The sequence below is a fragment of the Lagopus muta genome, chromosome 1, assembly GCF_023343835.1.
Source record: "Lagopus muta isolate bLagMut1 chromosome 1, bLagMut1 primary, whole genome shotgun sequence".
Lineage (NCBI taxonomy): Eukaryota > Metazoa > Chordata > Aves > Galliformes > Phasianidae > Lagopus > Lagopus muta.
In genome coordinates this window covers 32,381,870-32,404,220 of record NC_064433.1, presented here as the reverse complement: position 1 = coordinate 32,404,220, position 22,351 = coordinate 32,381,870, and the positions used below count along the sequence as shown (strand labels likewise).

Here is a 22,351-nt window from a genome sequence, read left to right as displayed (position 1 = left end):
CGGTGTCTCTGTAAAATAGAACACCTCTTAAAGCAGCAGTGGGAATGTTAAAACAAACTTCCTTTGCTGACCAAATGGACATTGAAGACATAAAATTCATTCCATAGCTTAATCTGGCTCTTCAATTAAGTGGTCAGCATGTACTCAGACTACTGATGTCACAAGAGGAAAAAAAAAACTGTATTATGCCAAAAAAACACATTCTAATTATAATAGTTTCTTTTAACTTTTAAGGAATTAAAATAAAGAGCTGTGTTATAGAAAAAAAAAATGTCCTAATGATCAATTTAGAAATGACAAATATCACAGAATCACCAAGGTTGGAAAAGACCTGCAAGATCATCCAACCACCCACCTATCACCAATAGCTCTCACCAAACCACATCCCTCAACACAATGTCCAAGCATCCCTTGAACACCTCCAGGCTCGGTGACTCCACCACCTCCCTGGGCAGCCCATTCCAGTGCCTGACCACTCTTATAAGTACGTCTAAATGTATTTTAAAACTTAGTAATTTATTACACTACAGATGCAACTCTGATCACTATTCTGAAAATCCCAAGAAACAAATCAAACAAAATTATTATCTCATCAATAAACTGGTAAAATATTGTATTGCCTTAACAATAAGGATGGTATGTTCTGGAGCAAACAGGCAAATATGTTAATTTTTATGAGTTTGATTATGAGTGATGGAGGGCCACAGTATCTGCTGTACCACGGACTATTTATGTTCAGGTAAGTTTTTTTGGCTTGAAGAAAAAATACTACCCCAACAAGTGACTGCACAGAGATTATGCTCATCAGGAAAGGAACTATCAAATTACTTCACAAGCATCAACACTATTAGAACTGGATTTTTCACTGATACAGTCAGTGTATTTTTTAGATTTTATATTTAATTCCAAAATCATTTACATCAATAGACTTGAAAGCTTATAAAGTAAGATCTTCCGTAAAAACTAGAGGGCTTATCTCCAGAACTGAATGATTACATTGTTTCTCAGTTTTCAAAACTTGAGTCTCTAAATCTGAATAAAAACTAGGCAACCAAAGTAGAATTTGTATATGAAGTCACAATGGACCAACACTTAAAACTTTCTAATAAAGTCAATTTCTAACGAACTTCTGTGGAACTCCTACATATTTGCAGGACTGTATTTGAATCACATTCATCCCATAGGGAAATTTAAGAGTACCTTGCGTGCTATTGGTTCTTGACCTTCCATTAGCGTGTACCAGCTAACTAGCCTATTCCAACCTTCAGTTGGCAACAGGATGTAGTCCAGCTCATCAATGAGATGTTCTTTGAGAGACTGGGAGTCACCATCTGTAAGAGAACAATATTTTTACTTCAATATAGTAGTTCTATTAGCTGACCTTTTAAATAAACATTTTTCATGTAAATAGCAAACAATATTTTGAGTCCAAAGCAAAATTATTTAAAAACTAGGCAAGTTGTAATCATTACAATAGAATTCCTACTCTTGTGAACCCTGATGAAAACACCACATCCAACCATGAGCACCTACCTTGTTATCATGCACAGCTTTCACAGGATCTGTTTTCCCACTCACTTTGCACTCAAATCACTATAAATATTTTCTTTTCACACTACTGCCACATCCTTGACTAAAAAGGAAGGAATGGGTAGCTACAGTAGATCAAGACAAACTTCGAAATCATTCACTCAATGATAAATTGGGAAAACAGCATGGTACAATTCTCCTGCTTACAGAATCCAATGTACTCTGGAAATACAGTCCCTGTCAAATTCTTCACAGGGACAAAGAGGCAGCACTTGAAAGAAATACAGCTTGGCTACCTCCTACATAAAGAAGCCTGCTTTTAGCTTACATTCGATTTTTATTACAGTAGTAACACAGCAGCTATCCTGTATGTGCAAGAAGTAATTTCAGATCTGAACCACAGCAAGCCTCAGACAACTACAGCAGCTTTCTTTCCAGTTGGAAGTACACAGCTACAGGGCAGCAAACAATTCCCTATACAGGGAAAGATCAAACAGAGAGACCCACACATGGAACTCCAAAGGACAATGCAGGATAACAAGCTTAATTATGTATGAAGATATGTATGAAGAACGGACTGTAAGAAGTATACAGGATGATGAAAATATGTAAGCTATCTGAATAAGCTATTGAAAATACACAATTAAAACTGAGAATAAAATAAAGGCAAAATAACATCAAAATGCTTTCTCTTGGAAAGTTTTCGTAAGTAATATTTCTAAGAAAAATGAATATTGTTATCTATATTTTTCTGCAAGGAAAAGGATACAGCTCTCAGTATCATACACATAAAAATCGCTAAGAACTTCCTTTGCACCTCATCTGATTGGTCCTTTAATATTAACTATTTTTGTGTGTAAATATTTAATAAAGTATGTTTTAACATATTCCCCTTTTCCACAGGAAATCAACACATTAAGAACATATAAGAGATGTTTAAGAGATGTGTTCTCTTCCATGTGGGAGGAATAAAGAAGATTCCAGCCTACCAAGACTATCAGAATCTCCCTCCTTTTCAATATTTACTGTATCTTCAGCTCTGATAAGGAGAGATTGATAGAAAAAGCAATGCTTTTTTGCTTTAATCACCAGAATGGTGAAGACATGGGAAAAGGATGCAAAGTGATCCTTTACTCCTATTAGCTGATCACTGGTGTCAACTACCTCTTCTCCCTCTATCTAAATGCCTTCACGTGTGAACGAAGAACTGTGAATATGTGCGTTATTTGTTGCTACCAATTCAGAGATGACAAAAGCAAACAGTTTTGATAAAATATAATCTATCCAGAAAAGAGATGACTTGGTGTAGCAGAGGCTGTAATATGGTTTGCATACATTTTTCTCCAATAAAAACCACAAATGATCTAGTAGGAAGAGCTAAACAAAGAGAACAGAGCAACAACACCCTCTAAAATGCAGCCAGGTTGTTCTTAGAATTAATATTTTAGAAGAGGGGAGAATGAAGTCCAGCCAAAGTACTTGTTGCAATTTTAGTAAGAAAAATCACAAGCTTCAAAAATTCTCTTAGCTTAACTGGTTTGCTCTTAATTACTTCAAAACTCTTCAGGATCTTAAATTCTCAACAGCAGTGTATGATTTCAGCTGCTTTTTATTCAATTTTCTTCCATCCTTAGTGATGGCAAAGATGGAAGACCTACTACAAACAGAAAGTTGTCTGATATGTTTAATCTATTGAAATCGGGTTACATAAAAATAGACTCCTATGTTGCAATGTCAATAAATCTGTTATTTACTTCCCACTCTACTACTCTGCTCTAGCTAGCAAATGCTAGAAGTAATAATTCAAATTATAGAGCAAATAATAGAAAATATATAAGCAAATAATTATAATCAAATTATAAGCAAATAATAGAAATCATATTGTTGTGCTGCCAATACAGAGCCACTGTTCTGGAACCATACATAACCAAACAGTGAAGTTCATAAAAGTGTGTGAGAGCATCAAAATAACACTAAGAGAAAAGTTTTTCGTGAACTTTTATCAAAATGATTAACATGATTTTGGATTTACACGGCTAACCCTAACACAGACTTCATATTTATAGAAAATTTAAACCATCTGAACACATGTATAGATTAAGAAAATTATCAATAATCCAGCACAGTGCTGTTGTGCATCTGGAAATAGTGGTTTTTTTTGAATGTGGTTTGACACAGAAGAAAGAATAAGCTGTTGCTGCCTCTCTGAGGATAAAAAGGATGTTGCTATATCTGATTTCAACTGAGAATGTCATCTGAACATGCCTGCCTTGCCACAAGATTTACTACAAGAATGTACAGAAGATTTAGATTCTCATATCTTAGAAAACAAAATGTCATCCATGTGGAGTAAAGTTTGTGGGTAGAAGAGAGCATATAGATATGTATGACAATGCAACATCTCAAAGGCACTGATTCTACTGTCAGAAACATGCACTCAGTGACAACTAGTGCAACATAGCAATCCTGTTGTATAAAAAAGACAATCATAACATTTGAAATAGTAAGAAGTGAATTACAGTTGCAAAGTTTTGAAGTCATAGCTCACTGCAAACCCGATGAAACTATAAAAACATCTGCACTGCTATACATAAATTACATAGGACTACTATATTTTCTGTGCCTACAAAGATGATGACCAATTATGTTCGATTTTTTATCCACTAGATTTTGCATGTTATGTAAAAGTAACTATAGTTTTAATGGTATTTTAATACTGAACATTAAATATAAAATTTAACCTAAGGATTATTTTAAAAATATATATCTGGGAAAGCATTTTGAGAGCTGTGTCTACTAATCCAAATACAGTACAGCAAAAGTCAGCCAGAACTTTGTAATTAAAACACAGACAGAGTTTAACCATACTTAAAACACTATAAAGCATTAGGAAAATACCCTCTACCATTTCAGAATACTTCATATTGCCACTAAATCACACATTGTCCTGCATTGTTCCAGAATTATTTACAAAAAAAGAAATTTTAGATTTCAATTTAAGAATGTTATCTAATCCCAACCAATTTAAGCTAGAATAATCTTGGTTAACTAAGGCTGGCTATTTGTCAGCTTGACCAAATTTCATCCACCAACGTATTTCCAAGCTATCATAATAAAATATGAATTTGTACATTATTAAATATTGGTTACCACTGCAAAGGTGTTACAGTAATTTTGTTTCTAAATTTGTATTTCACTAGAGAAAGCTGATCCAATTCCTTTGTCACCGCCTGAAAACAGCAACCTACTTACCTTCATAAGATGAACTGCATTTCAACTACGAAAGATGAACAACCTGACAATCTGAGTATTATTTGCTTACTATACAGTCAGAAGCAGTTACCTTTGAGAAGTCCAGAATTATCAATAGGACCAGGGTACACATTCTGATCTCCCATTTGATATTTGTCCCAGCTGTCGAAACCAACGTATTTTTTCCACTGTTTGAACCAACGACTATCCACAAGATACCTTAAATGGAAAAAAACAAATAATTTCATTATTGGCAAAGTTGCAGTATTTTAATGTAATTGAGAAAATAAGTTACAAAGTGTATTTTGATTTTAGTGAGACAATTCTTGTCAGTAGCCTATCAGTACAGCACACCAGAAGTTGAAGAACAGCAAGTTTCAAAGACATTTTCCCACTTAGCATGAAAAATCATCAGGTTTAATTCCCGTTCTCAGTTTGTGAACTCAAAAGATTCAAACTATACCTTTGAAATGAGCCCTTTGACAAAAGAGAGAGAAACCTTACTGAAGTATTTTTTCCGCTGTAGTTTTATTTATAACATTTACATGCATGCTCAAAAACTCTGGAACTCTGATGCCCTGTCAAGAACCTGAGTGTCTAAGTGCTTTTGTCCTTTGAGTCAACACCAACACATACAGGAGCTGTACTGCTTTTGGGGCAGTACTGGATGTTCCTGCTACATAAAACTGGCAGCTTCACACTTCCATTTAGGGAATATCTATAAACTCAGCTTCGCAGTATTTCTTCCCCGGTTAAACTATTGCCAGTCCAGTGATATCTACATCTTTTCGTCCAAAATTTAAGACACCAAATTTGTTCAGAGATCCTGATTTCTTTTCCTGATGACTCCACTTCTGTTATTTCCTCTTTCTAGAAGTAGCCAGCCATTTGTTCTCTATACAACTCTTCTGCTACTAACCTACTACATGCCATAATACAGTTATCAGGATGAAAGGGTACAACAAAATGAAGATCACAGGTAATCTCCACTGTTTTCTCCTGAAAAGTCCAATATGGAACTACTGAGCTCCTATTTGCAGCATATAAATCATATCCCACTGAAGTTTCAAGATATTTCAAAACTCTTCCTGGTGACTCAAGTTCCACTCTGCTAATACACACAGCTTTATTAAGCATTCATCTTGCTGGAGTTACTCACAAGTACCATGGAAGAACTCAGCACTAAATCAATACCCACAGCTCTTCTGATGAAAGAAGTTGGTTATGAACAAAAACATTGCTTGAGTAGGTACACATATTATTGTAAAGGTTTTAAAAAAATACATTAACTGAACCTTAAATCTGTAATTACAATAAGAATTAGCAAACCTAAACTAAGTCTTGACTTGAAGAAATAAGTCTAGCTTTTCTCCCTTACACACTCAGATCAAACCTGAAGACAGCCTCCAACAGCACTGCTGGTGAACCTTAGACAGGACAAATTACTACTTCAAAGAGCAATCCTTTGTACTCAGCTTATCAGATTCACTTCTCAGGAAGTCCCAGCTTTTCAGTCTCTACAAAATGTACTCCTTAAGCACATGAATTTATAGAGAGAAATCCTTTGGAAAGTAAGAAGGCATTAGAGAGCAGTATATGAGATCCAAGGTTTTGGAGGGTTACTTCTCCTTTATTCCTTCTAAACATCAAACATCAAGGTCTCAAAGGCAACTTCACAACATCTGTGACAACAGCATCCTAACTCACACAGTAAACAGTCTCGATTCAAAATACTATTACATCAACAGTAATAATAAGTCTGTGAACAAATGACTCCTAGCATTAGGAATAATTAGGAACCATAGCCCTAGTTTCTAACTACCATATGCAAAAACAAAATAAATAGCTGAGGGAGAGATGTGTCTCACCTGTCACAGAAACAAGACTAACAGTAGAAGAACTTGCTTAAAGACCAAATTTCTCCCTTAGTCTCACAATGCCAGCCATACTCTGTACCAGGTACCTCTACCACTTCACAGTCAGTCTTGTTCCTGTTCTCCCAGCACAGCCTGTTACTACTATTCAGATGTCATCCTATGACTTGCTACCTCTTCTGAAGTTGTTGAGCACTCCTCCTACTTGCAAACCATGATTTCTTTCTGTAATTTTAAATATTTAGCAAAGCAGTATGACAAAAAAATCTCATTGAACCACAATTAAAAAAAAACACAAGCAAAAAAAAAAAAAAAAAAAGCTTAGTTTCAAATATTAGGGATATATACACAAAAAGAACTTTACTTTGTTGCAATAATGTCCCTTCCTACTCTTACCAAGCTCAGAAACAGACGGTGACCTAATGAGCTGTTTTGTACACCCTGCATGCTATCAAACTGGTCATGAATCAGCATGGCTGAAGCCCTGCTCCAGCATGACGAGGTATTTTTCACCGTGATTTTGAGCTACTAAATAATCCAAAAGGAGGCTGCCCAGCACCAGTTAGTTCACTTTTGGGGCAGAATTCCCTTGACATGTTTTGCATACAATACACTTAAAATGCAAAAAGAAACAAGATAATACAAAGCTACTCTGAAGGTAATAAGTAAAAAGAAAAATGTAGCCTTAGACAAAAACAAATGCATAGATTGAAATGTTGTAAATGCTGAAGAAAGGTAAAATTTATCTGAGTTCCAGTTCCACAAGTGTCACAATTCAAAAATCAAAATCATTCTGTTAGAACACTTTGATTGCTTGACTGTGTTCAGCTGTTCATGCTGTTCAGCAAAGCAATTAGAACTAGCTAACAAAACAGTGAGCTTCCAAAAACACCGGCTGGGTGATGAGCGGATTAAGCAGCCCTGCTGAGAAGACTTGGGGTTCTAGTGGATCAAAAACTTGACATGAGCCAGAAGCCCAGAAGGCCAATTGCATCCTGGGCTGCATCAAAACAGAAGAGGCCAGCAGGGCGGGGAAGGGGACTGTCTGCCTCTGCTCTACCCTTGTGAGGTCCCATTTGGAGTATCATGTCCAGCTCTGCGGTTCTCAGCACAAGAAGGACAAGGAGCTGCTGGAGTGAGCCCAGAGGGAAGCCATGAGGATGTTCATAGGGGTGGATCACCTGTGTTATGAAGAAAGAATGAGGGAGCTGGAGTTATTCAGCTTGGAGAAGAGAAGGCTCTAGGGAGAGAGCCTTTCAGTACCTACATGGAGTCTAGAGGAAAACTGAGGAGGGACTCTCAGGAAAAGAAGCAGTAGGACAAGGAGTAGTGGTTTAAAATTAAAAGAAATTAGATTTAGACATTTCTCTATGAGAATGGTGAGGCACTGGAATGGGTCAGACTGCCCAGAGAAGTGTGGATGCCCTATCCCTGGAGGTGATCAAGGCCGGGTTGGATGGGGCTTTGAGCAACCTGGTCTAGAGAACGTGTCCCTGCCCACGGCATGGGGGTTCAAGGTGCCTTCCAATTCCACGATTCTCCATGTACAGTAAAACATTTTGCAACACATGAGAGCAGGAAAGTAAAGCTTTACATTTCTATGGTAAAGTTTTACTTTTACCATTTAAGACTTCTACTGAACTTACCCTTTCAGGTTCCAATAATGCCATACCAGATTTAACGATCACTTGCAAAATTAAATGAGAATCAGCTTCTACTACCAAACCTGACAAGTTTTGGTATATAACGTGTTTGGCATATAATGTGACTATCCACACATAATTCAAAAGTTTCTATTAGCATATTAAAATAAAAGAAAAGTGTGATTACGTTTTTTAAATATCAGATGAAAGCAAAGAAACTTCAAAACACAAAACCCCCCAAATCCCATGTTTGCCATTATGCAACAGATACAGGAAGTGAAGCAATATTGTAACAACTCCTGCATAAGCTCTGAAAATGGGGTATTTTTGTTACTAGAAGCTTTCAAACATATTTTTACTATCATAAATTCCTCCCATGCAGTACTGCAATATAAGTAGGAAAAACTTATATTAGATTTAAATCAGACCTAAGATAACTGATATATACAAGACATATACAGATTTAAGTAGCTCCTTTTCTTAAATCAATAGCCACAAGCAGATATCTTCAAATATGGCTTTGTACAAGGAGTACAATAATTTTTTTTGGAGGTATGGAGTCAAAAGACTCAGAAGGTTCTTGTAATTTATTCTCTAAAAGATTCTCTATCAAATTCATGCACAAGGTATTTATCTATTATCAGAAATGAAAAGGGAAAAGAAAAGAGTGGACAGAAGCTTGCATTAGGCAATTTAGCTTTCCAAATTTACTTAAAAGATCGCATGAATATGAAAATTCAGGGAAACCCACAAAGATAGTCCACTTGAAAATTACAAAAAGAAAATCAGATGCCTTGCAGACAAGTTTTCACCAAACTAACCACTGCAATCAAATGAGTATTACCTTCTGTTTTCTGGAAGAGAAAAACAGACACTACATCCTACCATGAAAGACTGAATTGGTACAATTATGTTAGAGAGATTTTACTCTACAGAGTATTCATATTATTGAATATAGTCTGATATTAAAGATAACTGTACTTGCAGACTGAGGGTAAAGGATAAAGCTGATGTTAATACTACTGAATAACTGGCATTTGTCTGACTTTAAGTACAACCAGCAGCAGCTCTTCTTAAATAAGCAAAAATCCAGTTCTTTCACTCTGCCTATACAAATCCCAATTCCTTTTATAAGATGCTTTTTATATTTGAGTCACTTCTCTTTAATAAGTGGAGAAAGGGATACTGAATTTGATCACCGTTATATGCCTTCACCTTCTGCTTTATACAGAAGGTTTTCAGTCGTAAGGACTGCTAAAGGCCAACAGCATTCTCACCTTTGTCCTCCTCTGCCCATGGTTTGTCCACAACCATTCAAACACAGCCACAAATGTGTGCGGTCAGGAACGCAGTCACTCTCAGGCACCCATTCTCCTACCAAACCCACCAAGCCTTGTCCCCTACCCCGTTCTGCGGCCTCTACTTTCTTAATCCACATTTAAATGAAACAGTGATATTAAAGAAATGAAAGCCATAATTTTACAGAGAAAGGAAATTATCACATTGGCATTAATTAAAACAATAGGCTGGCCATGGTTCCTTTAGAACATATTACTTTTCCAAATGCTTTGCACTAGACGATCATGCCAATAACTTTGTGAGTAATGGAAATTTTGATTTTGAGACGCAAGACAGCTGGGGATTCACTGCTGTAGACTTCAAACATTCACCAACTCAATGCTTCATCTACTTTTATTTCTTCACATGTAATTAATGAATTTCACTACTGACTAGTTTTTTCTCTGCAGTGTCTCTTTACAGATCTCCTTACTGAAAACATTTCTGTTTCCTAACACAACAACACAAGAACTTTTATCACTTCTATTACAATTTACAAACCTGTATTTACATGCACAGATAAGAGATTAATATCTCTGGCATAAAAAGTTGAAAAGCTATCTGTAAATCATGCAAGAATGTAAGTGTGATAAGAACTAAACAATAGAGTCAAGCTTTCTGCCTGAAAAGAAAACCACTACAGGACAAACAAATCTTAAAAAATATCACTTGAAGTCTGAGATTATCTGAGCAAAGTCTGTCCACTATAGTATGAGGTAAAAAAGTAAAATGAAGAATGCATAAATGCCAACAATAGGAAACTCAAATTACTTTGCATCTTCTTTCTTTCTTCCTTTCTTGCATTCACGATGAGTAGTACTTTGTTTGGTTAGTGTATTTTGGACATGTGAACAAAGAAGCAATGATTAATTAATGAAATAAAGAACTTAACTGGTGCTAAACACTACTCTTAAGATTGGATTCTACAACTGCTAAAAAATAAGTTAATATTTATAGAGCACAAGCAAAACTGATCACTGCTGACAAACAATTGGCTTCACGCATTTCTTGCAAGATGCATTCTGCTGAAGAGCGATGAAAAGATTAAAGAAGAAAAGATCATGTAATTTGTGTGCACTCGAGGACAAAGCCTAACACTTTGGTTAAAACAGCTTGTAGTACGAAGTACTATATAGCTAACCTCATGTAGTAATTTTAAAATAGAAAAATCCTATTAAAAGGACTCTCCTAAGTAAAGAGCAAACAGTCAACTGCCAGTTCTTCATACTGTTTGCACACCATATCATATCCTAATATTCAAACTTGGATTTAAATTATTATATATTTGATATGGCTCAGTAGATGTCTTGCCAGAGCCTAGTGAACTATTCACGGACCACAAATCACAGGTCAGAAAGTGCTTGTCTTACTCAGTATTGCAATATTCAACTCTTAACACCCTTTGTGAACAAAGGTAAGTAGGATACTTATATAAGAAGTCTGGTAATTAATTTAATTTCTATTTAGAGACAGCAGCCTTTCATCAACACAGGATCTACCGGCATAGTTAAGACTTCTTAATTTAAACAAGTAATGAGTTTATTCTCAGCCAGATATTTTCAAGAGCAAGTTCAGTAGACCAGCTACCCACAGCTGTGAGACAACACACGCACTGCACCAAACAGGTTTGAGTAGATATGTTAAACAAGAAATTACACATACAGGAACAGATTCTAAAAATGCTAACAGACACTGCAGTTGTGAGTTCTTACAGCTAATTACTGCCCATATGTACGTACATACAAGTTTCATGTAAATCTCAGGCATTTTACTCACCAATGGTTACTTTGACTTCAGTGGCATTCTGACTCGGGTAAAAGGAGTTGCTTTGATTTAGTATGGAACACATTAATCCTCTACCTTTGCAAGAACTTGTCAGACAAAATATCATTTTGCCAATAAGATTAAGAAAAATGGAAATTTGTGTTCAAATGCAATACAACTCCCTCATCTTTACTCAAGATGGGCTTATCATGTTAAAGATTATACTGCAAAAAAGAAATGCAATTATAAGTCGTGCAGCTTAGCGGATCGATCTGCTAAAGCACATGAAGTACATTAATAAAATCCACTCCTTACCACTAAGGAAGAGAGTAAAAAAAAAATCGGAAAATTAGATGATATATTCTGATCCTAAGAACATGTTCAATACAGCATTCTTGCCACGATCGACAAGGCAGACTGCTGATTCATCTACACAAAACGAGGCAAACCTTAACAAGTGTTGCAACTTATTTTATCTTTTCATCCATGTTATATCCATATGCAAGCAACCATCACAAATCAAAAGTATTTACCAATAAAAGACTTGTAGTTTTGTTTATTTGAGGTATATCTTTTCCTCTTAAAATGCCATATCTGTTAAAACCTCATTTCTTAAATGAATGTCAGCAGTCTTTAACGGGAAACTTATTAAAAACTTGCAGCATGCACTTGAGACCAGATACGCTTCACTGAATATGTACTGTCCCAGATACAAAAATAGCGTAACTTGCATGAGTAGAACAGAGATACAACATCTGCATGTTAAGCTTGGCACAATGCTTCACTTTTGTTACTATCACCTAACACAGGAAAGAGCCCCACATCAATACCATGTTAAGGAGTCTCCTGAACTTTGCACCCAACTGAGAAAGCTGTCCCAGCACAACTCAGAAGCTCAAGGCAATGGAATATTCATTGTATAAAACCATTTTCTAAAGCAGCGTTTGTTACTTATCCCTCCTGGAATCAAGATTTCACTCAGGAAAGAAATTTAGCTTATAGTCATCACCAGTCAAGCTAATGAACAAGCTAACCAACCTATTCCGAGATTAAATGACCCTGGAGGACTTTCGGTAGAAATTGATGGACAGAACTGGCTGAGACAGATTTCTAGACATGCTGGTTTGAGGGGCAAACCTTTAAACCAATACAATCTCACCCCAAGGTTAACTTTAAACCAGCAGATGTTTGATATTTACAGGCATTCCAAATAAATCAGTCACCTAAACCCAACCAGATTAAAACAACATAACCAAGTTTTATTATGTTAAAGTCACCTAGAGCCAAGAAGTTGAAAGTAGAGCAACAAACACTGAAGTAGCCCCAAAGCTCTGTCTAAAAGTAAGCAACCCATGCATATGTGATTTACTCAGAATTACACTGAAATATGACCTTAGATGTTCTGAAAGTACCTCAATAATACTGGAAACATTGAGACAGTTGGATACACTGATACAGACACCGAGAGAACTTGTGCTCCTCCGGAACGTGTAGAAGCTGCAGTAATTGAGATCTACATCACATCTGCAGACACGTAACATTTCAAAGGTGTGCAGTACATCTTTAGAGTATTCAGAAAAACTGAAATTTGTCTGACCACGACAGAAAAACAACACATGGTGACAAATGGAGCACAGTACATTTTGGTGAAAGGTTCCATGTCCCTTTGATACACAACAGGTCTTCATACCGCACAGATTCAGTGCCATCACCAAAGGATGAAGAGGTAACATTCACTTGTCTTTTATTTAGGTTTATTTAGAAACAATGTAAACCAACATGAAAAAGTGAAAGACAACTATTTTAAGCTTGTAGTAGAAGACATTAAAGTGACTAAACCTATATCTAGGAGAAGTTTACATCAATTATTTCATCTTCATCTAGCACCCACAGACCACCACTAAGAAAAGGCTGTCGGAGTTCTTGCTCTTTGGGTCCATTACCATGAAACAAAATGTTGATTATTTCCTGCATTTACAAAGGACTGCTGATCTCTGTGACGGGCCTTAGTCTGATTCCTGCTTGTATTCTCATCAATTATTGCACCTACAGCATCATCTAGAAACTACACAGTACTCAACACTTTCTGTACCATTTCCTAGTACAGCTGTAAAAGTAAGAAATACTTCTCTAAGTCCTATATAACCAATTCAAATGCTGAATTACCAGCTGACAGCCATACGTTATATTCAAACATATGTTCTTAAAAGGTCAGTCAATTAAAATTACCATAAAGGCTGTATCCTTATGAATGATCAAGTGCAGTTTCCCTTACTTAGACAAGTAAAAAGGGATGACTTCATAGCCTTTACACATTAACTTACAAGAACAAAAGAACGATGCTAACATAGCACTTGTACAAGGGCCACTCCAAAAGCAATGCCTCCTATTTTACTATGTTGGCCCACGCTGTCAGAGGCAGATGTTGGTACAGCATTAGAGACTGAACCTTCCCACCAATATCCCATTACATGTTGTTGCTGTGTGACAGATGGCAGCAGAGGAGCACTCTGACACAATGGTGTCTGACATGGAAGCACATATGAAGCAAAGGTGTGGCACCAAACTCCTCCATGAAGAAAAAATGGCACCTATTGACATTCATTACCTGCAACAGAATGCTTAAGGAGACAAAACAGTGAGTGAGGTGGCTGGTGGTGCATTTCAGCAGTGGTGACTGATCACAGAAGTATGACTGGATTCACTGTTTACCTTTGCACACGGATTGACAGAAAAATGTTTGAACAACACGATCTCAGTATTTACCACTTTTGTCAGAAGCATTCTGAATGCATCACTCAGTTATATACTGAAATAATAAAACAATATTTGATGTAAACTTACTTATGCTAACTGGTAGATTTGAAGGTTTTAAAGGTTTTACTTTCAAAATCAAAACAGTTACCTTTAATGTGCAACAGGGATACTTCACAGAGACACACTCATTTCAGCACCATGTACTGCTAGGACATCCTACCTTATGAACATAAACTATTATACTTTCAACAGTAAAATTGTGCAAATTGTCCAGAGAAATGGCTGAGAATTTTTTTCCCATCCTCACTGTGCATGAGTCTATCTTCAGTATTGCTTCATCTAAAGTAGAACTGTGTTGCTGAAAGCAAATTAGGACTCCTGCTTAAAGGCACAGCATCCCATCTTTATTCTTGCACCATTCCAACTATGAAAATAATAAAGGTAAAAATTAGTTTGTACTCTTGTTTCTACTTGAGTTAGGCCAGCCAAAACTGCTTGATCAACTACATGATTAACAGATTATTTTAAAATTTAAATTGCTTTCAGAATTTCAGAAGATTAAATAATGCAATTATTCTACTTTATTATAGAAAAATTCAACCACAGTTTTATTCAAAAAGGTAAAGCCACAAAAAAATTAGAGAAAAAAAATCACAGAATCACAGAATGGCCTGGAATGAAAAAGACCACAATGATTGTCCAGTTTCAACCCCCTGCTATGTGCACCAACCAGCAGACTAGGCTGCCCAGAGCCACATCCAGCCTGGCCTTGAATGCCTCCAGAGATGGGGCATCCACAGCCTCCTTGGACAACCTGTTCCAGTGCATCACCACCCTCTGGGTGAAAAACTTGCTCCTAGTATCTAACCTAAACCTGCCCTGTCTCAGTTTAAAACCATTCCCCTTTGTCCTATCACTATCCACCCTCATAAACAGCCGTTCCCCCTCCTGTTCACATGCTCCTTTTAAGTACTGGAAGGCCACAGTGAGATCTCCCCTGAGCCTCCTCTTCTCCAGCTTAAACAAGCCCAGTTCCCTCAACGTTTCCTCACAGGAGAAGTGCTCCAGCCTTCTGATCATCTTAGCGGCCCTCCTCTGGACCCACTCCAAGAGCTCCATGTCCTTTCTGTACCGGGGGCCCAAGAAAATATCATTTAGTTCCAAATTTTACAAAATCTTAAGTCTCTTCAGAAATGAAAGCTTTGTTGAAGAAAATGCACTAAGATCCTTCCACATCAACTAATTAGATTGTGCCAATCCAATTCTCACTACAGCACTTCCATGCTGCATATGTCTAAGGAGACATGCTGCAATAGTCTGAGGAGCTCTTCATATATACTAAGTATTGACCCAACCCCCTAAGAAAATCATAACAAATGGACTGCATTTTTATGTTAATTTTAAGTTACTAGTGAACATTACATAAACAAGCACTTTAAATACATTCATAAATTCTCCATTTAACTAAAGGCTTCTCATCAAAAAATTATATTAATTCCTAAATCAATGTTTGCCTTCCAGTTTTGAAGCCTGACCCCAACACACCTTTTACTTTAACACACTCTCACTCTGCCCCATCAATCAACAGAAGAAATTTGCACCTACTTATTTCAACCACAAGTAATGTGCCAAGAGAACTCGCAACACTCTGTGTATCTCCATATAAATGCTGCATCCTTCTCCATACAGTGCAAAAAATCTAACATAAAACTTCAGCTATAAGATATTGAAGTAAAAAACAACCTTGTTCCTTGTTTACCATCATACTTATTTCTGGTAAGTTGAAGACATTCCAAATGTTACTGAGGTATATAGGTCCATTACAGCTCACCATGATGCCACTGAAATCAAGTAGATCTTCCAATAATGTTCAATCTAGATTCTATTCATGTACAGCACAATGATGGATTATCAAACATGGGAAACACGGCTACAAAAGGCTATTATAGAAAAGCATTTTAGTGTCCAGGTCATCATCAATGATGGACACTTCAGGGTTTTCAAGTAGAGCTGTATATTCCTGTTCATCAAGACTAATGAGTTTTTACCATAATCAATTTTTTTTTTTTTTTTTAGGAAATCCTAAAGACTGAACTTTTCATATCATTCACTGGGGAGGATTTTACCCCACTTAAAATTTTACCTATTCTCTTCAGCAGCTATGAGCCTTAAAAATGAGAAACAGCCAATACTTCTCACTGCGATTTTTCTGCACCATATTTCCTTCACCTTCCCAGAAATTTATGTTTTAAAATAACAGCAGTACTCCCTCTGCACTCACTAGAATTTCAGGAGCGATGTGCATCAGAGACAGATCTGGAAGAACACAAATAATTTGCAAGCCTTAAAAACCACAAACAGATTACACATTTATCTCTATCTTAAAAAAAAAAGGTGAAGAATACTACCAAAATTTGTTGGCTAGCAAGGCCAGAAATTCCAGTCATTACCTGCTAGCCTCAAACCTCTCATATCAGAAGATGTCTTCTCACTCTGTGTGTATGTCAGCACAGCACTCAACTATCGAAACAGATGAAAGCTCTTAAGCTCTCTTCTGTAATGCAGGAGTTTCTCCTCCTCTAATAAAATTTGAGGTTGTTGAGCTCACTCCAAATGAACACCTATTGTGACACGTCAAACCAAAACTGAACAGCATGAATGGTTTTATACAACTGTACTTCTTTGTACTGCTACACAGTACTCCCTAGGTAAACATCTAAGGGTTACATTTGTTCCCTTGGACACCAAATAAACTTGCGATCCTTATTTGTCCATTCTAACAACCTAATTATTTTCCAGATTACTGCTTTTAGCAATATAAATATCATTTACGTTCCTATCTGCTCAGAAATTAACACAGTGAAGAATACATTAAAGAAGCACAGAGGGGAAATTCTGGGGAAAAGAGAGGAAATTTGGTGGAACTGAAGAAGCACAGAGGGGAAATTCTGGGGAAAAGAGAGGAAATTTGGTGGAACTGATAGTGCTGTTAGTCATTATTAGTCACTGTTACCCATTACATAGTGAACCACTTACTGGCAGGTGACACCTGTGGCCTTTCAAGCTTGGACCACGGAGGGCCAATATCCATAGGAGGTATGAAAGTGAAGAATATGAAAGCATTTGTAATGTCTTATTTAAGTAACTGAGGCAACATTGCTGACTAAGACAGCCACAGCAGAACAGAAACTGCAGGGAAAGCAGAGCTGAAAGTGGTCTTAAAGGTAAAGACAAGATACTATTTCTCAGTAGGAGGCAGAAAATTCACACAAGAAGTCACAAATAGGAACTGGCAGAGTCTTCATCAACTCTCTGAAAAACTGTGCCAGTATCAGTAGCTTTCAGTGCTGAAAACTGTATCCCAGTGACACAGTAAAAACAGAAATACTTGGCAAGGTTCTCAAGAATACCACTGCAGCTCCAAAGGCATTAAATGACAACATTAAGACCAGTTGGCCACGCAAATTATTTGATGGTTATTAAAAAAAAAGAGATGTATACCAACAGTTCTGAGTACCAACCACTTTCTGAGAGCAGATATAGGAGGACACTGATTGAGTTCACGTTTGTCTGCAGTCATAGCAATCAGTGTTTTTGACCGAGAGGTTAAAATCTTCAGATACTAAAAATTTTTCTCACTTCTCAATGGTAGAATTTCAAAATGCTGAGAAGCAATCATATCAGATCCTAAGACTGCAAGATACAAGATGAATTGTGCATTTCTTTTCTTTCAGAACAAAATCATAGCTCTCTGAAACATACAAACTGTGCATTCTTTGGAAAATACTGCAAGAGAGAATTACATGTAATTCAAATTCTGTGTAATAAGAGCATGGTTTTCAGTGCTGAATTCATGAACAAAAGTAGTTCCAATTATTTAAAGCAATTAATAAGCTAAGGATTTTCTTGCTTGAAAAAGCTTAAATTTATGTTTAGTTAATACATCTTTTAAGAAAAACAAGAGAAATGGAAAGATGGAATAACCTGCAGGTTCTCCTAATTTAAGCACTTATTTTATTAACTGCCCATAAAAGCATGCAGGAAAGGTAACCTGAACAAATCAGCCCAGAATCCCATCCCTGAGGACTGAACAGGCAGAAGACAGACACTGCTCCTGCCCATCCACTGAGGCAGTATATTTTTATCCATATTATGCCCCAGGTATTCTTAAAAACATCCACTGTAGCAAACTTTACAGCTTATTAAGTTGCCTGTTCAAATGAATATTTGAACATGTGTATTCTACAAAACCTTTCCTAATACCTAACTTTCGAAATATTGCACATAAATCAGTTTCTTTCTCTCTGCAGTAAACTTGAAGAACTAAGAAGTTCATTGCCCTCTACAGATACTACATGACATGCCTCTCTTTGCCCTACTCTTCCTTTTTCCTGAAGAGGAAACCCCAGAAGCTTTATAAATGACTTATTTTCTCTGTGCTCTAAATTCTTGAGAGTTTGTATGTTTAAGGTGGACGTTTTAAAAGTACTGTGTTTAAGTACAGTGCTTGGAAGCTCAAACAGAACAAGCTGATACAGCATGCATTTTTCACCAAAATTTACTACTGAGTGAATGAATGGAATTGCAATTCTGAGTCATGACTTAGAGCATGTAAACTACCACGCTTCCTTACTGATGCTCCAAAAGACCAAAAAGCAAGTACCAAAATATCTCTGAATTACTACATACACTCCTTAAAGTTAAATACATAGCTTTAAGTATTAATCCTATCAATGGATCTATACACACATTTGTGTTCCTAGATTTAATAGTTCATGAGCCACAGTTAATAGGGCTCTGCCACAGCTCATTCAGTCTTAAAACACTTGATTAATATTAGTATCATAATCACAGTGAAATACACTTATTTTCAGAGAAAACTGAAAAGCTTATTTCACTAAACTGGTTTTTCCATGTTAAAATATTTTATGTAGTAAAAAAAGTTACAGCTCAGTCAGTGCATGCCCTGATTTACTCATTATGTAAACTGCTCATAAAGTTACTTTCATTTTGAATAACATCAACCGTTTGAGATATTTTTTTTTAGTACTCAGGAAGTACCCAACAGAATCATAAAAGAAAAAAAAAAAAAAACACATTAGAAGACTACAAGCCTGAGCAGCCTTGTACTACTGCCAGTCGTCTTTAACAGTACCATATGAATCGATTTCCTTTTTCTAGTCACTTATACTTTTCCAGTTTAAGAGCAGTCTGTTCATATGCCAAAAACTGAACGTATACTCAGCAGTATTTGAATAATGCATCAGAATGTATGCTTCTGACACATGCTGCAGTATCAACACTGTTAAATATAGTCTTTTATGGAACTGGAACAGTGAGTGATGACAGCTGAAATGAGGTGGGAAAGCTCTACTTTTGTGTATTCATACTTAATTTTCACTGAGCTAAGGTTTCAGCCTTTGTCTCTGGGTGACAACTTCGCAAGGGGAGAGATGAGGAGGTTGGGTGGTGGAAGGAGTGGCAGTTCCTCTTTTTTTGTCTTCTTTAAAAGAAAAACCAAAAACAACAACAACAAAAAAAACACAGAACATGCCAGCCAGCCTCCAAGAACTACACCTACATCAGCCCGATCACCAAATACACACTAGAAGGACAGTGTTTATTTAACCTAATTCCCCCCCAACCGTGGCTCACTCTGCTGACAACCCGCACGACCCACTAAGACATATTTTCCAGGGACCATGAAAACACACGTCGGCTGCGGAGGAGATAACCACAACAGCCTGTTCGCACCTCCGGGGGCTGCTTCGTCGTCTATTAACACGTTCGCAGCCGAAGTCTCAACGTAAGGCCCAACCCGGCCGCGGACTGGAAGGTGACGCCGGCGCCGCTTCCTCCCTGCAGCCCGGCTAGTGGAAAGAACGCTTCCGAGCAGATCCCTCCTCCCGCGGCCCCGCTCCAGCAGTTCTCCCCGCGGCCCCCATTGTGAGGGGCGGCCATCTCGCTCCGCACCCCGCCGGGTTGGCTCCCGGCCTCTCCTCCCTCGCCGACTCGCACCGAGCTGACCTCGGCGCCTGCCCATACCGAGCGCCTCGGCGCGGCCCAGAGCGCTCGGAGCCCTCCGGAAAGGGGCTGAGCGGCGGGGAGGAGGAAGAATGGCGCTGCTCTCCACCCCCCCCCCCCCCCCACCCCCCACGCCCCGTTCTGTCATCCGCCCGCTCCCGGCGGCCCGCGGCGCACGCGGGGTTCGAGCCGCACTCGAGAGTGAGGAGGGCCGAGGGGAAGGAGGTCGGTTCCTCCGGCAGGCGAGCCCCACCGAGGGCGGGGGAGCCGCCCGAGTCGCTCAGCCCGAGCCCCCCTTCCCTCCCTGCCTCACCAGGTGTCGCCCTTGCGGAGGGCGGTTTTGAGCAGCGCGGCCACGTCCGTGCGCTGGGTCTCCAGATCCGCCGCGCCTCCCTCCGCCATCTTCTCCCCCCGGCAGCAGCGGCGGCAGCGGTAGCAGGGGCAGGAGCGGGCCGCGCTGCATGCTGGGAGTGACGCTGACGTGAGACGCCACAAACCGCGGGGAGGGGACCGAAGGGGAGGCGGCGCCTCCTAGCGGCGGGGAGGTCTTTCCTCTCAGCAGAGCCGTGCGCATGCGTGCTGGGCGGCTCGGGGAGCTGCGGGGCCGTGTTGTGGCCGGGGCGTGCGGGCGGTGGCGAAGCGGTGGTGTCCGGAGGGGCGGTGCGGGATTCCGGCCTTCCCCGTACGCTGCGTGTTCTGTGGCGTGCTGCAAAATGGGTCAGAAAGAGGAGGTGGCAGTTTTGGAATAAAGTGCTGCCTGCGATCTTCTCTTCGATGTTTTAATTAGCATACGCGTAATTCAATGCTGTGCGCCCTGCTAGCAAATGAATGGTTGGATTCCCATAATTCTTATAATGATGCAGCTCGTACTGTTGCATGAACGCTGCTGGCAATTGAAACGCACGGGGTGACTTGCTTGGACCAACCCAGGTGCTTACAAAATCCCCGGGAATCGGCCGTGTTTGCTTCAGCCCCTCCTACCCGAAATGCTGCTTACACCAAACACCGCAGCCTCCAGCTGGTGTGCCACCAGCACCGACACGCAGCCCTGTTACACGGCGTTAACAAGAAGTCTCCCTTCCTTTTCATTTGCGTATAGAACCACGACGTCATATAGAAATCCTGGGCCGGAGGGAAATGCTGCTTACAAGTGCCTGGAAACAGAATTAATTCCTCTAGATATCATGGTGCTCCTCACTGTGGGAAAGACATTGAAACCCTGGAGTGTGTCCAGAGAAGGGCAGTGAAGCTGTGAAGGGTCTGGAGCACAAGTCCTATGGGGAGAGGCTGAGGGAGCTGGGATTGTCCAGTGTGGAGAAGAGGAGGCTCAGGGGAGACCTCATTGCTCTCTACAATGACCAGGAGACTGTGGTGAGGTGGGGGTCAGCCTCTTCGCCCAGGTAACAGTGATAGGATGAGCACTAGTGAGCTTCAGTTGTGCCAAGGGTGGTTCAGGTTGTATATTAGGAAAAAAATCTTCTCAGAAAGAGTGGCCAGGCACTGGAATGGGCTGCCCAGGGAAGTGGTAGGGTCACTGTCCCTGGAAGTGCTCAAAAAATGTGTAGGGATGTGGTTAGTAGGTGTGATGGTGGTGGGCTGACAATTTACTAGATGATCTTAGTGGTCTTTTTCAATCAATGATTCTATGCCTCTACGCTATGATTCTATAACACCCCCCATTGTATGCCAGGACCCCTTCTCCACCCCAGTCATTATAACATCCTGAATGGTATGACTAATGCTAGAATGCATCATAGGCTGCCATTCATGTATTATGAGCTATTAGATGCTATTAGCTGTTGGCTAATTAGCACTTATGAGCTAGTAACTCATAGCTGTTGAAAATAGTACTGAAGATTGCTCTTTAGATATACAAACAGCCAAAAATAGAGAATGGGAGTAAGGTTCCCATGGACAAGAGTCCAAAACTAAGTTAATATTTTGCCAGGGTTATCAGTAAAGATGATGAAGTTGAAATAAAGGCAAAGTGAGGATTTTCAGCTTTAAAGAGAATAAGGAGAGTTGTACTGGACATATGAGTAGAGCTCCAAAGAACTTGGAGGGGCTGGTGTGGTGATTTCTATAAGAGCTGGAGGATGAATTTCCAGAATGATGGGCAAGCAAATTAAAGATACACCTCTTTTCCAGTCTTGGCAAGCAAGGACAGTA

At 38.9% G+C, this 22,351-nt stretch overlaps 1 protein-coding gene across 2 annotated transcripts in view; it reads right to left on the bottom strand.

The window, feature by feature from the left end:
• The window catches only part of USP15 (ubiquitin specific peptidase 15), a 63,355-nt gene extending 42,693 nt beyond the window's left edge, over positions 1–20,662 (bottom strand). For both annotated transcript variants that reach the window (XM_048947698.1, XM_048947709.1), the window contains exons 1-3: positions 20,496–20,662; positions 4,874–5,001; positions 1,201–1,331 (exon numbers count right to left, since the gene is read on the bottom strand). In XM_048947698.1, the coding sequence (XP_048803655.1) occupies positions 1,201–1,331; positions 4,874–5,001; positions 20,496–20,584 (348 nt within the window). In that variant the 5' untranslated portion in view covers positions 20,585–20,662. The remainder of the gene's footprint in view (positions 1–1,200; positions 1,332–4,873; positions 5,002–20,495) is intronic.
• Positions 20,663–22,351: the final 1,689 nt, after the last annotated feature.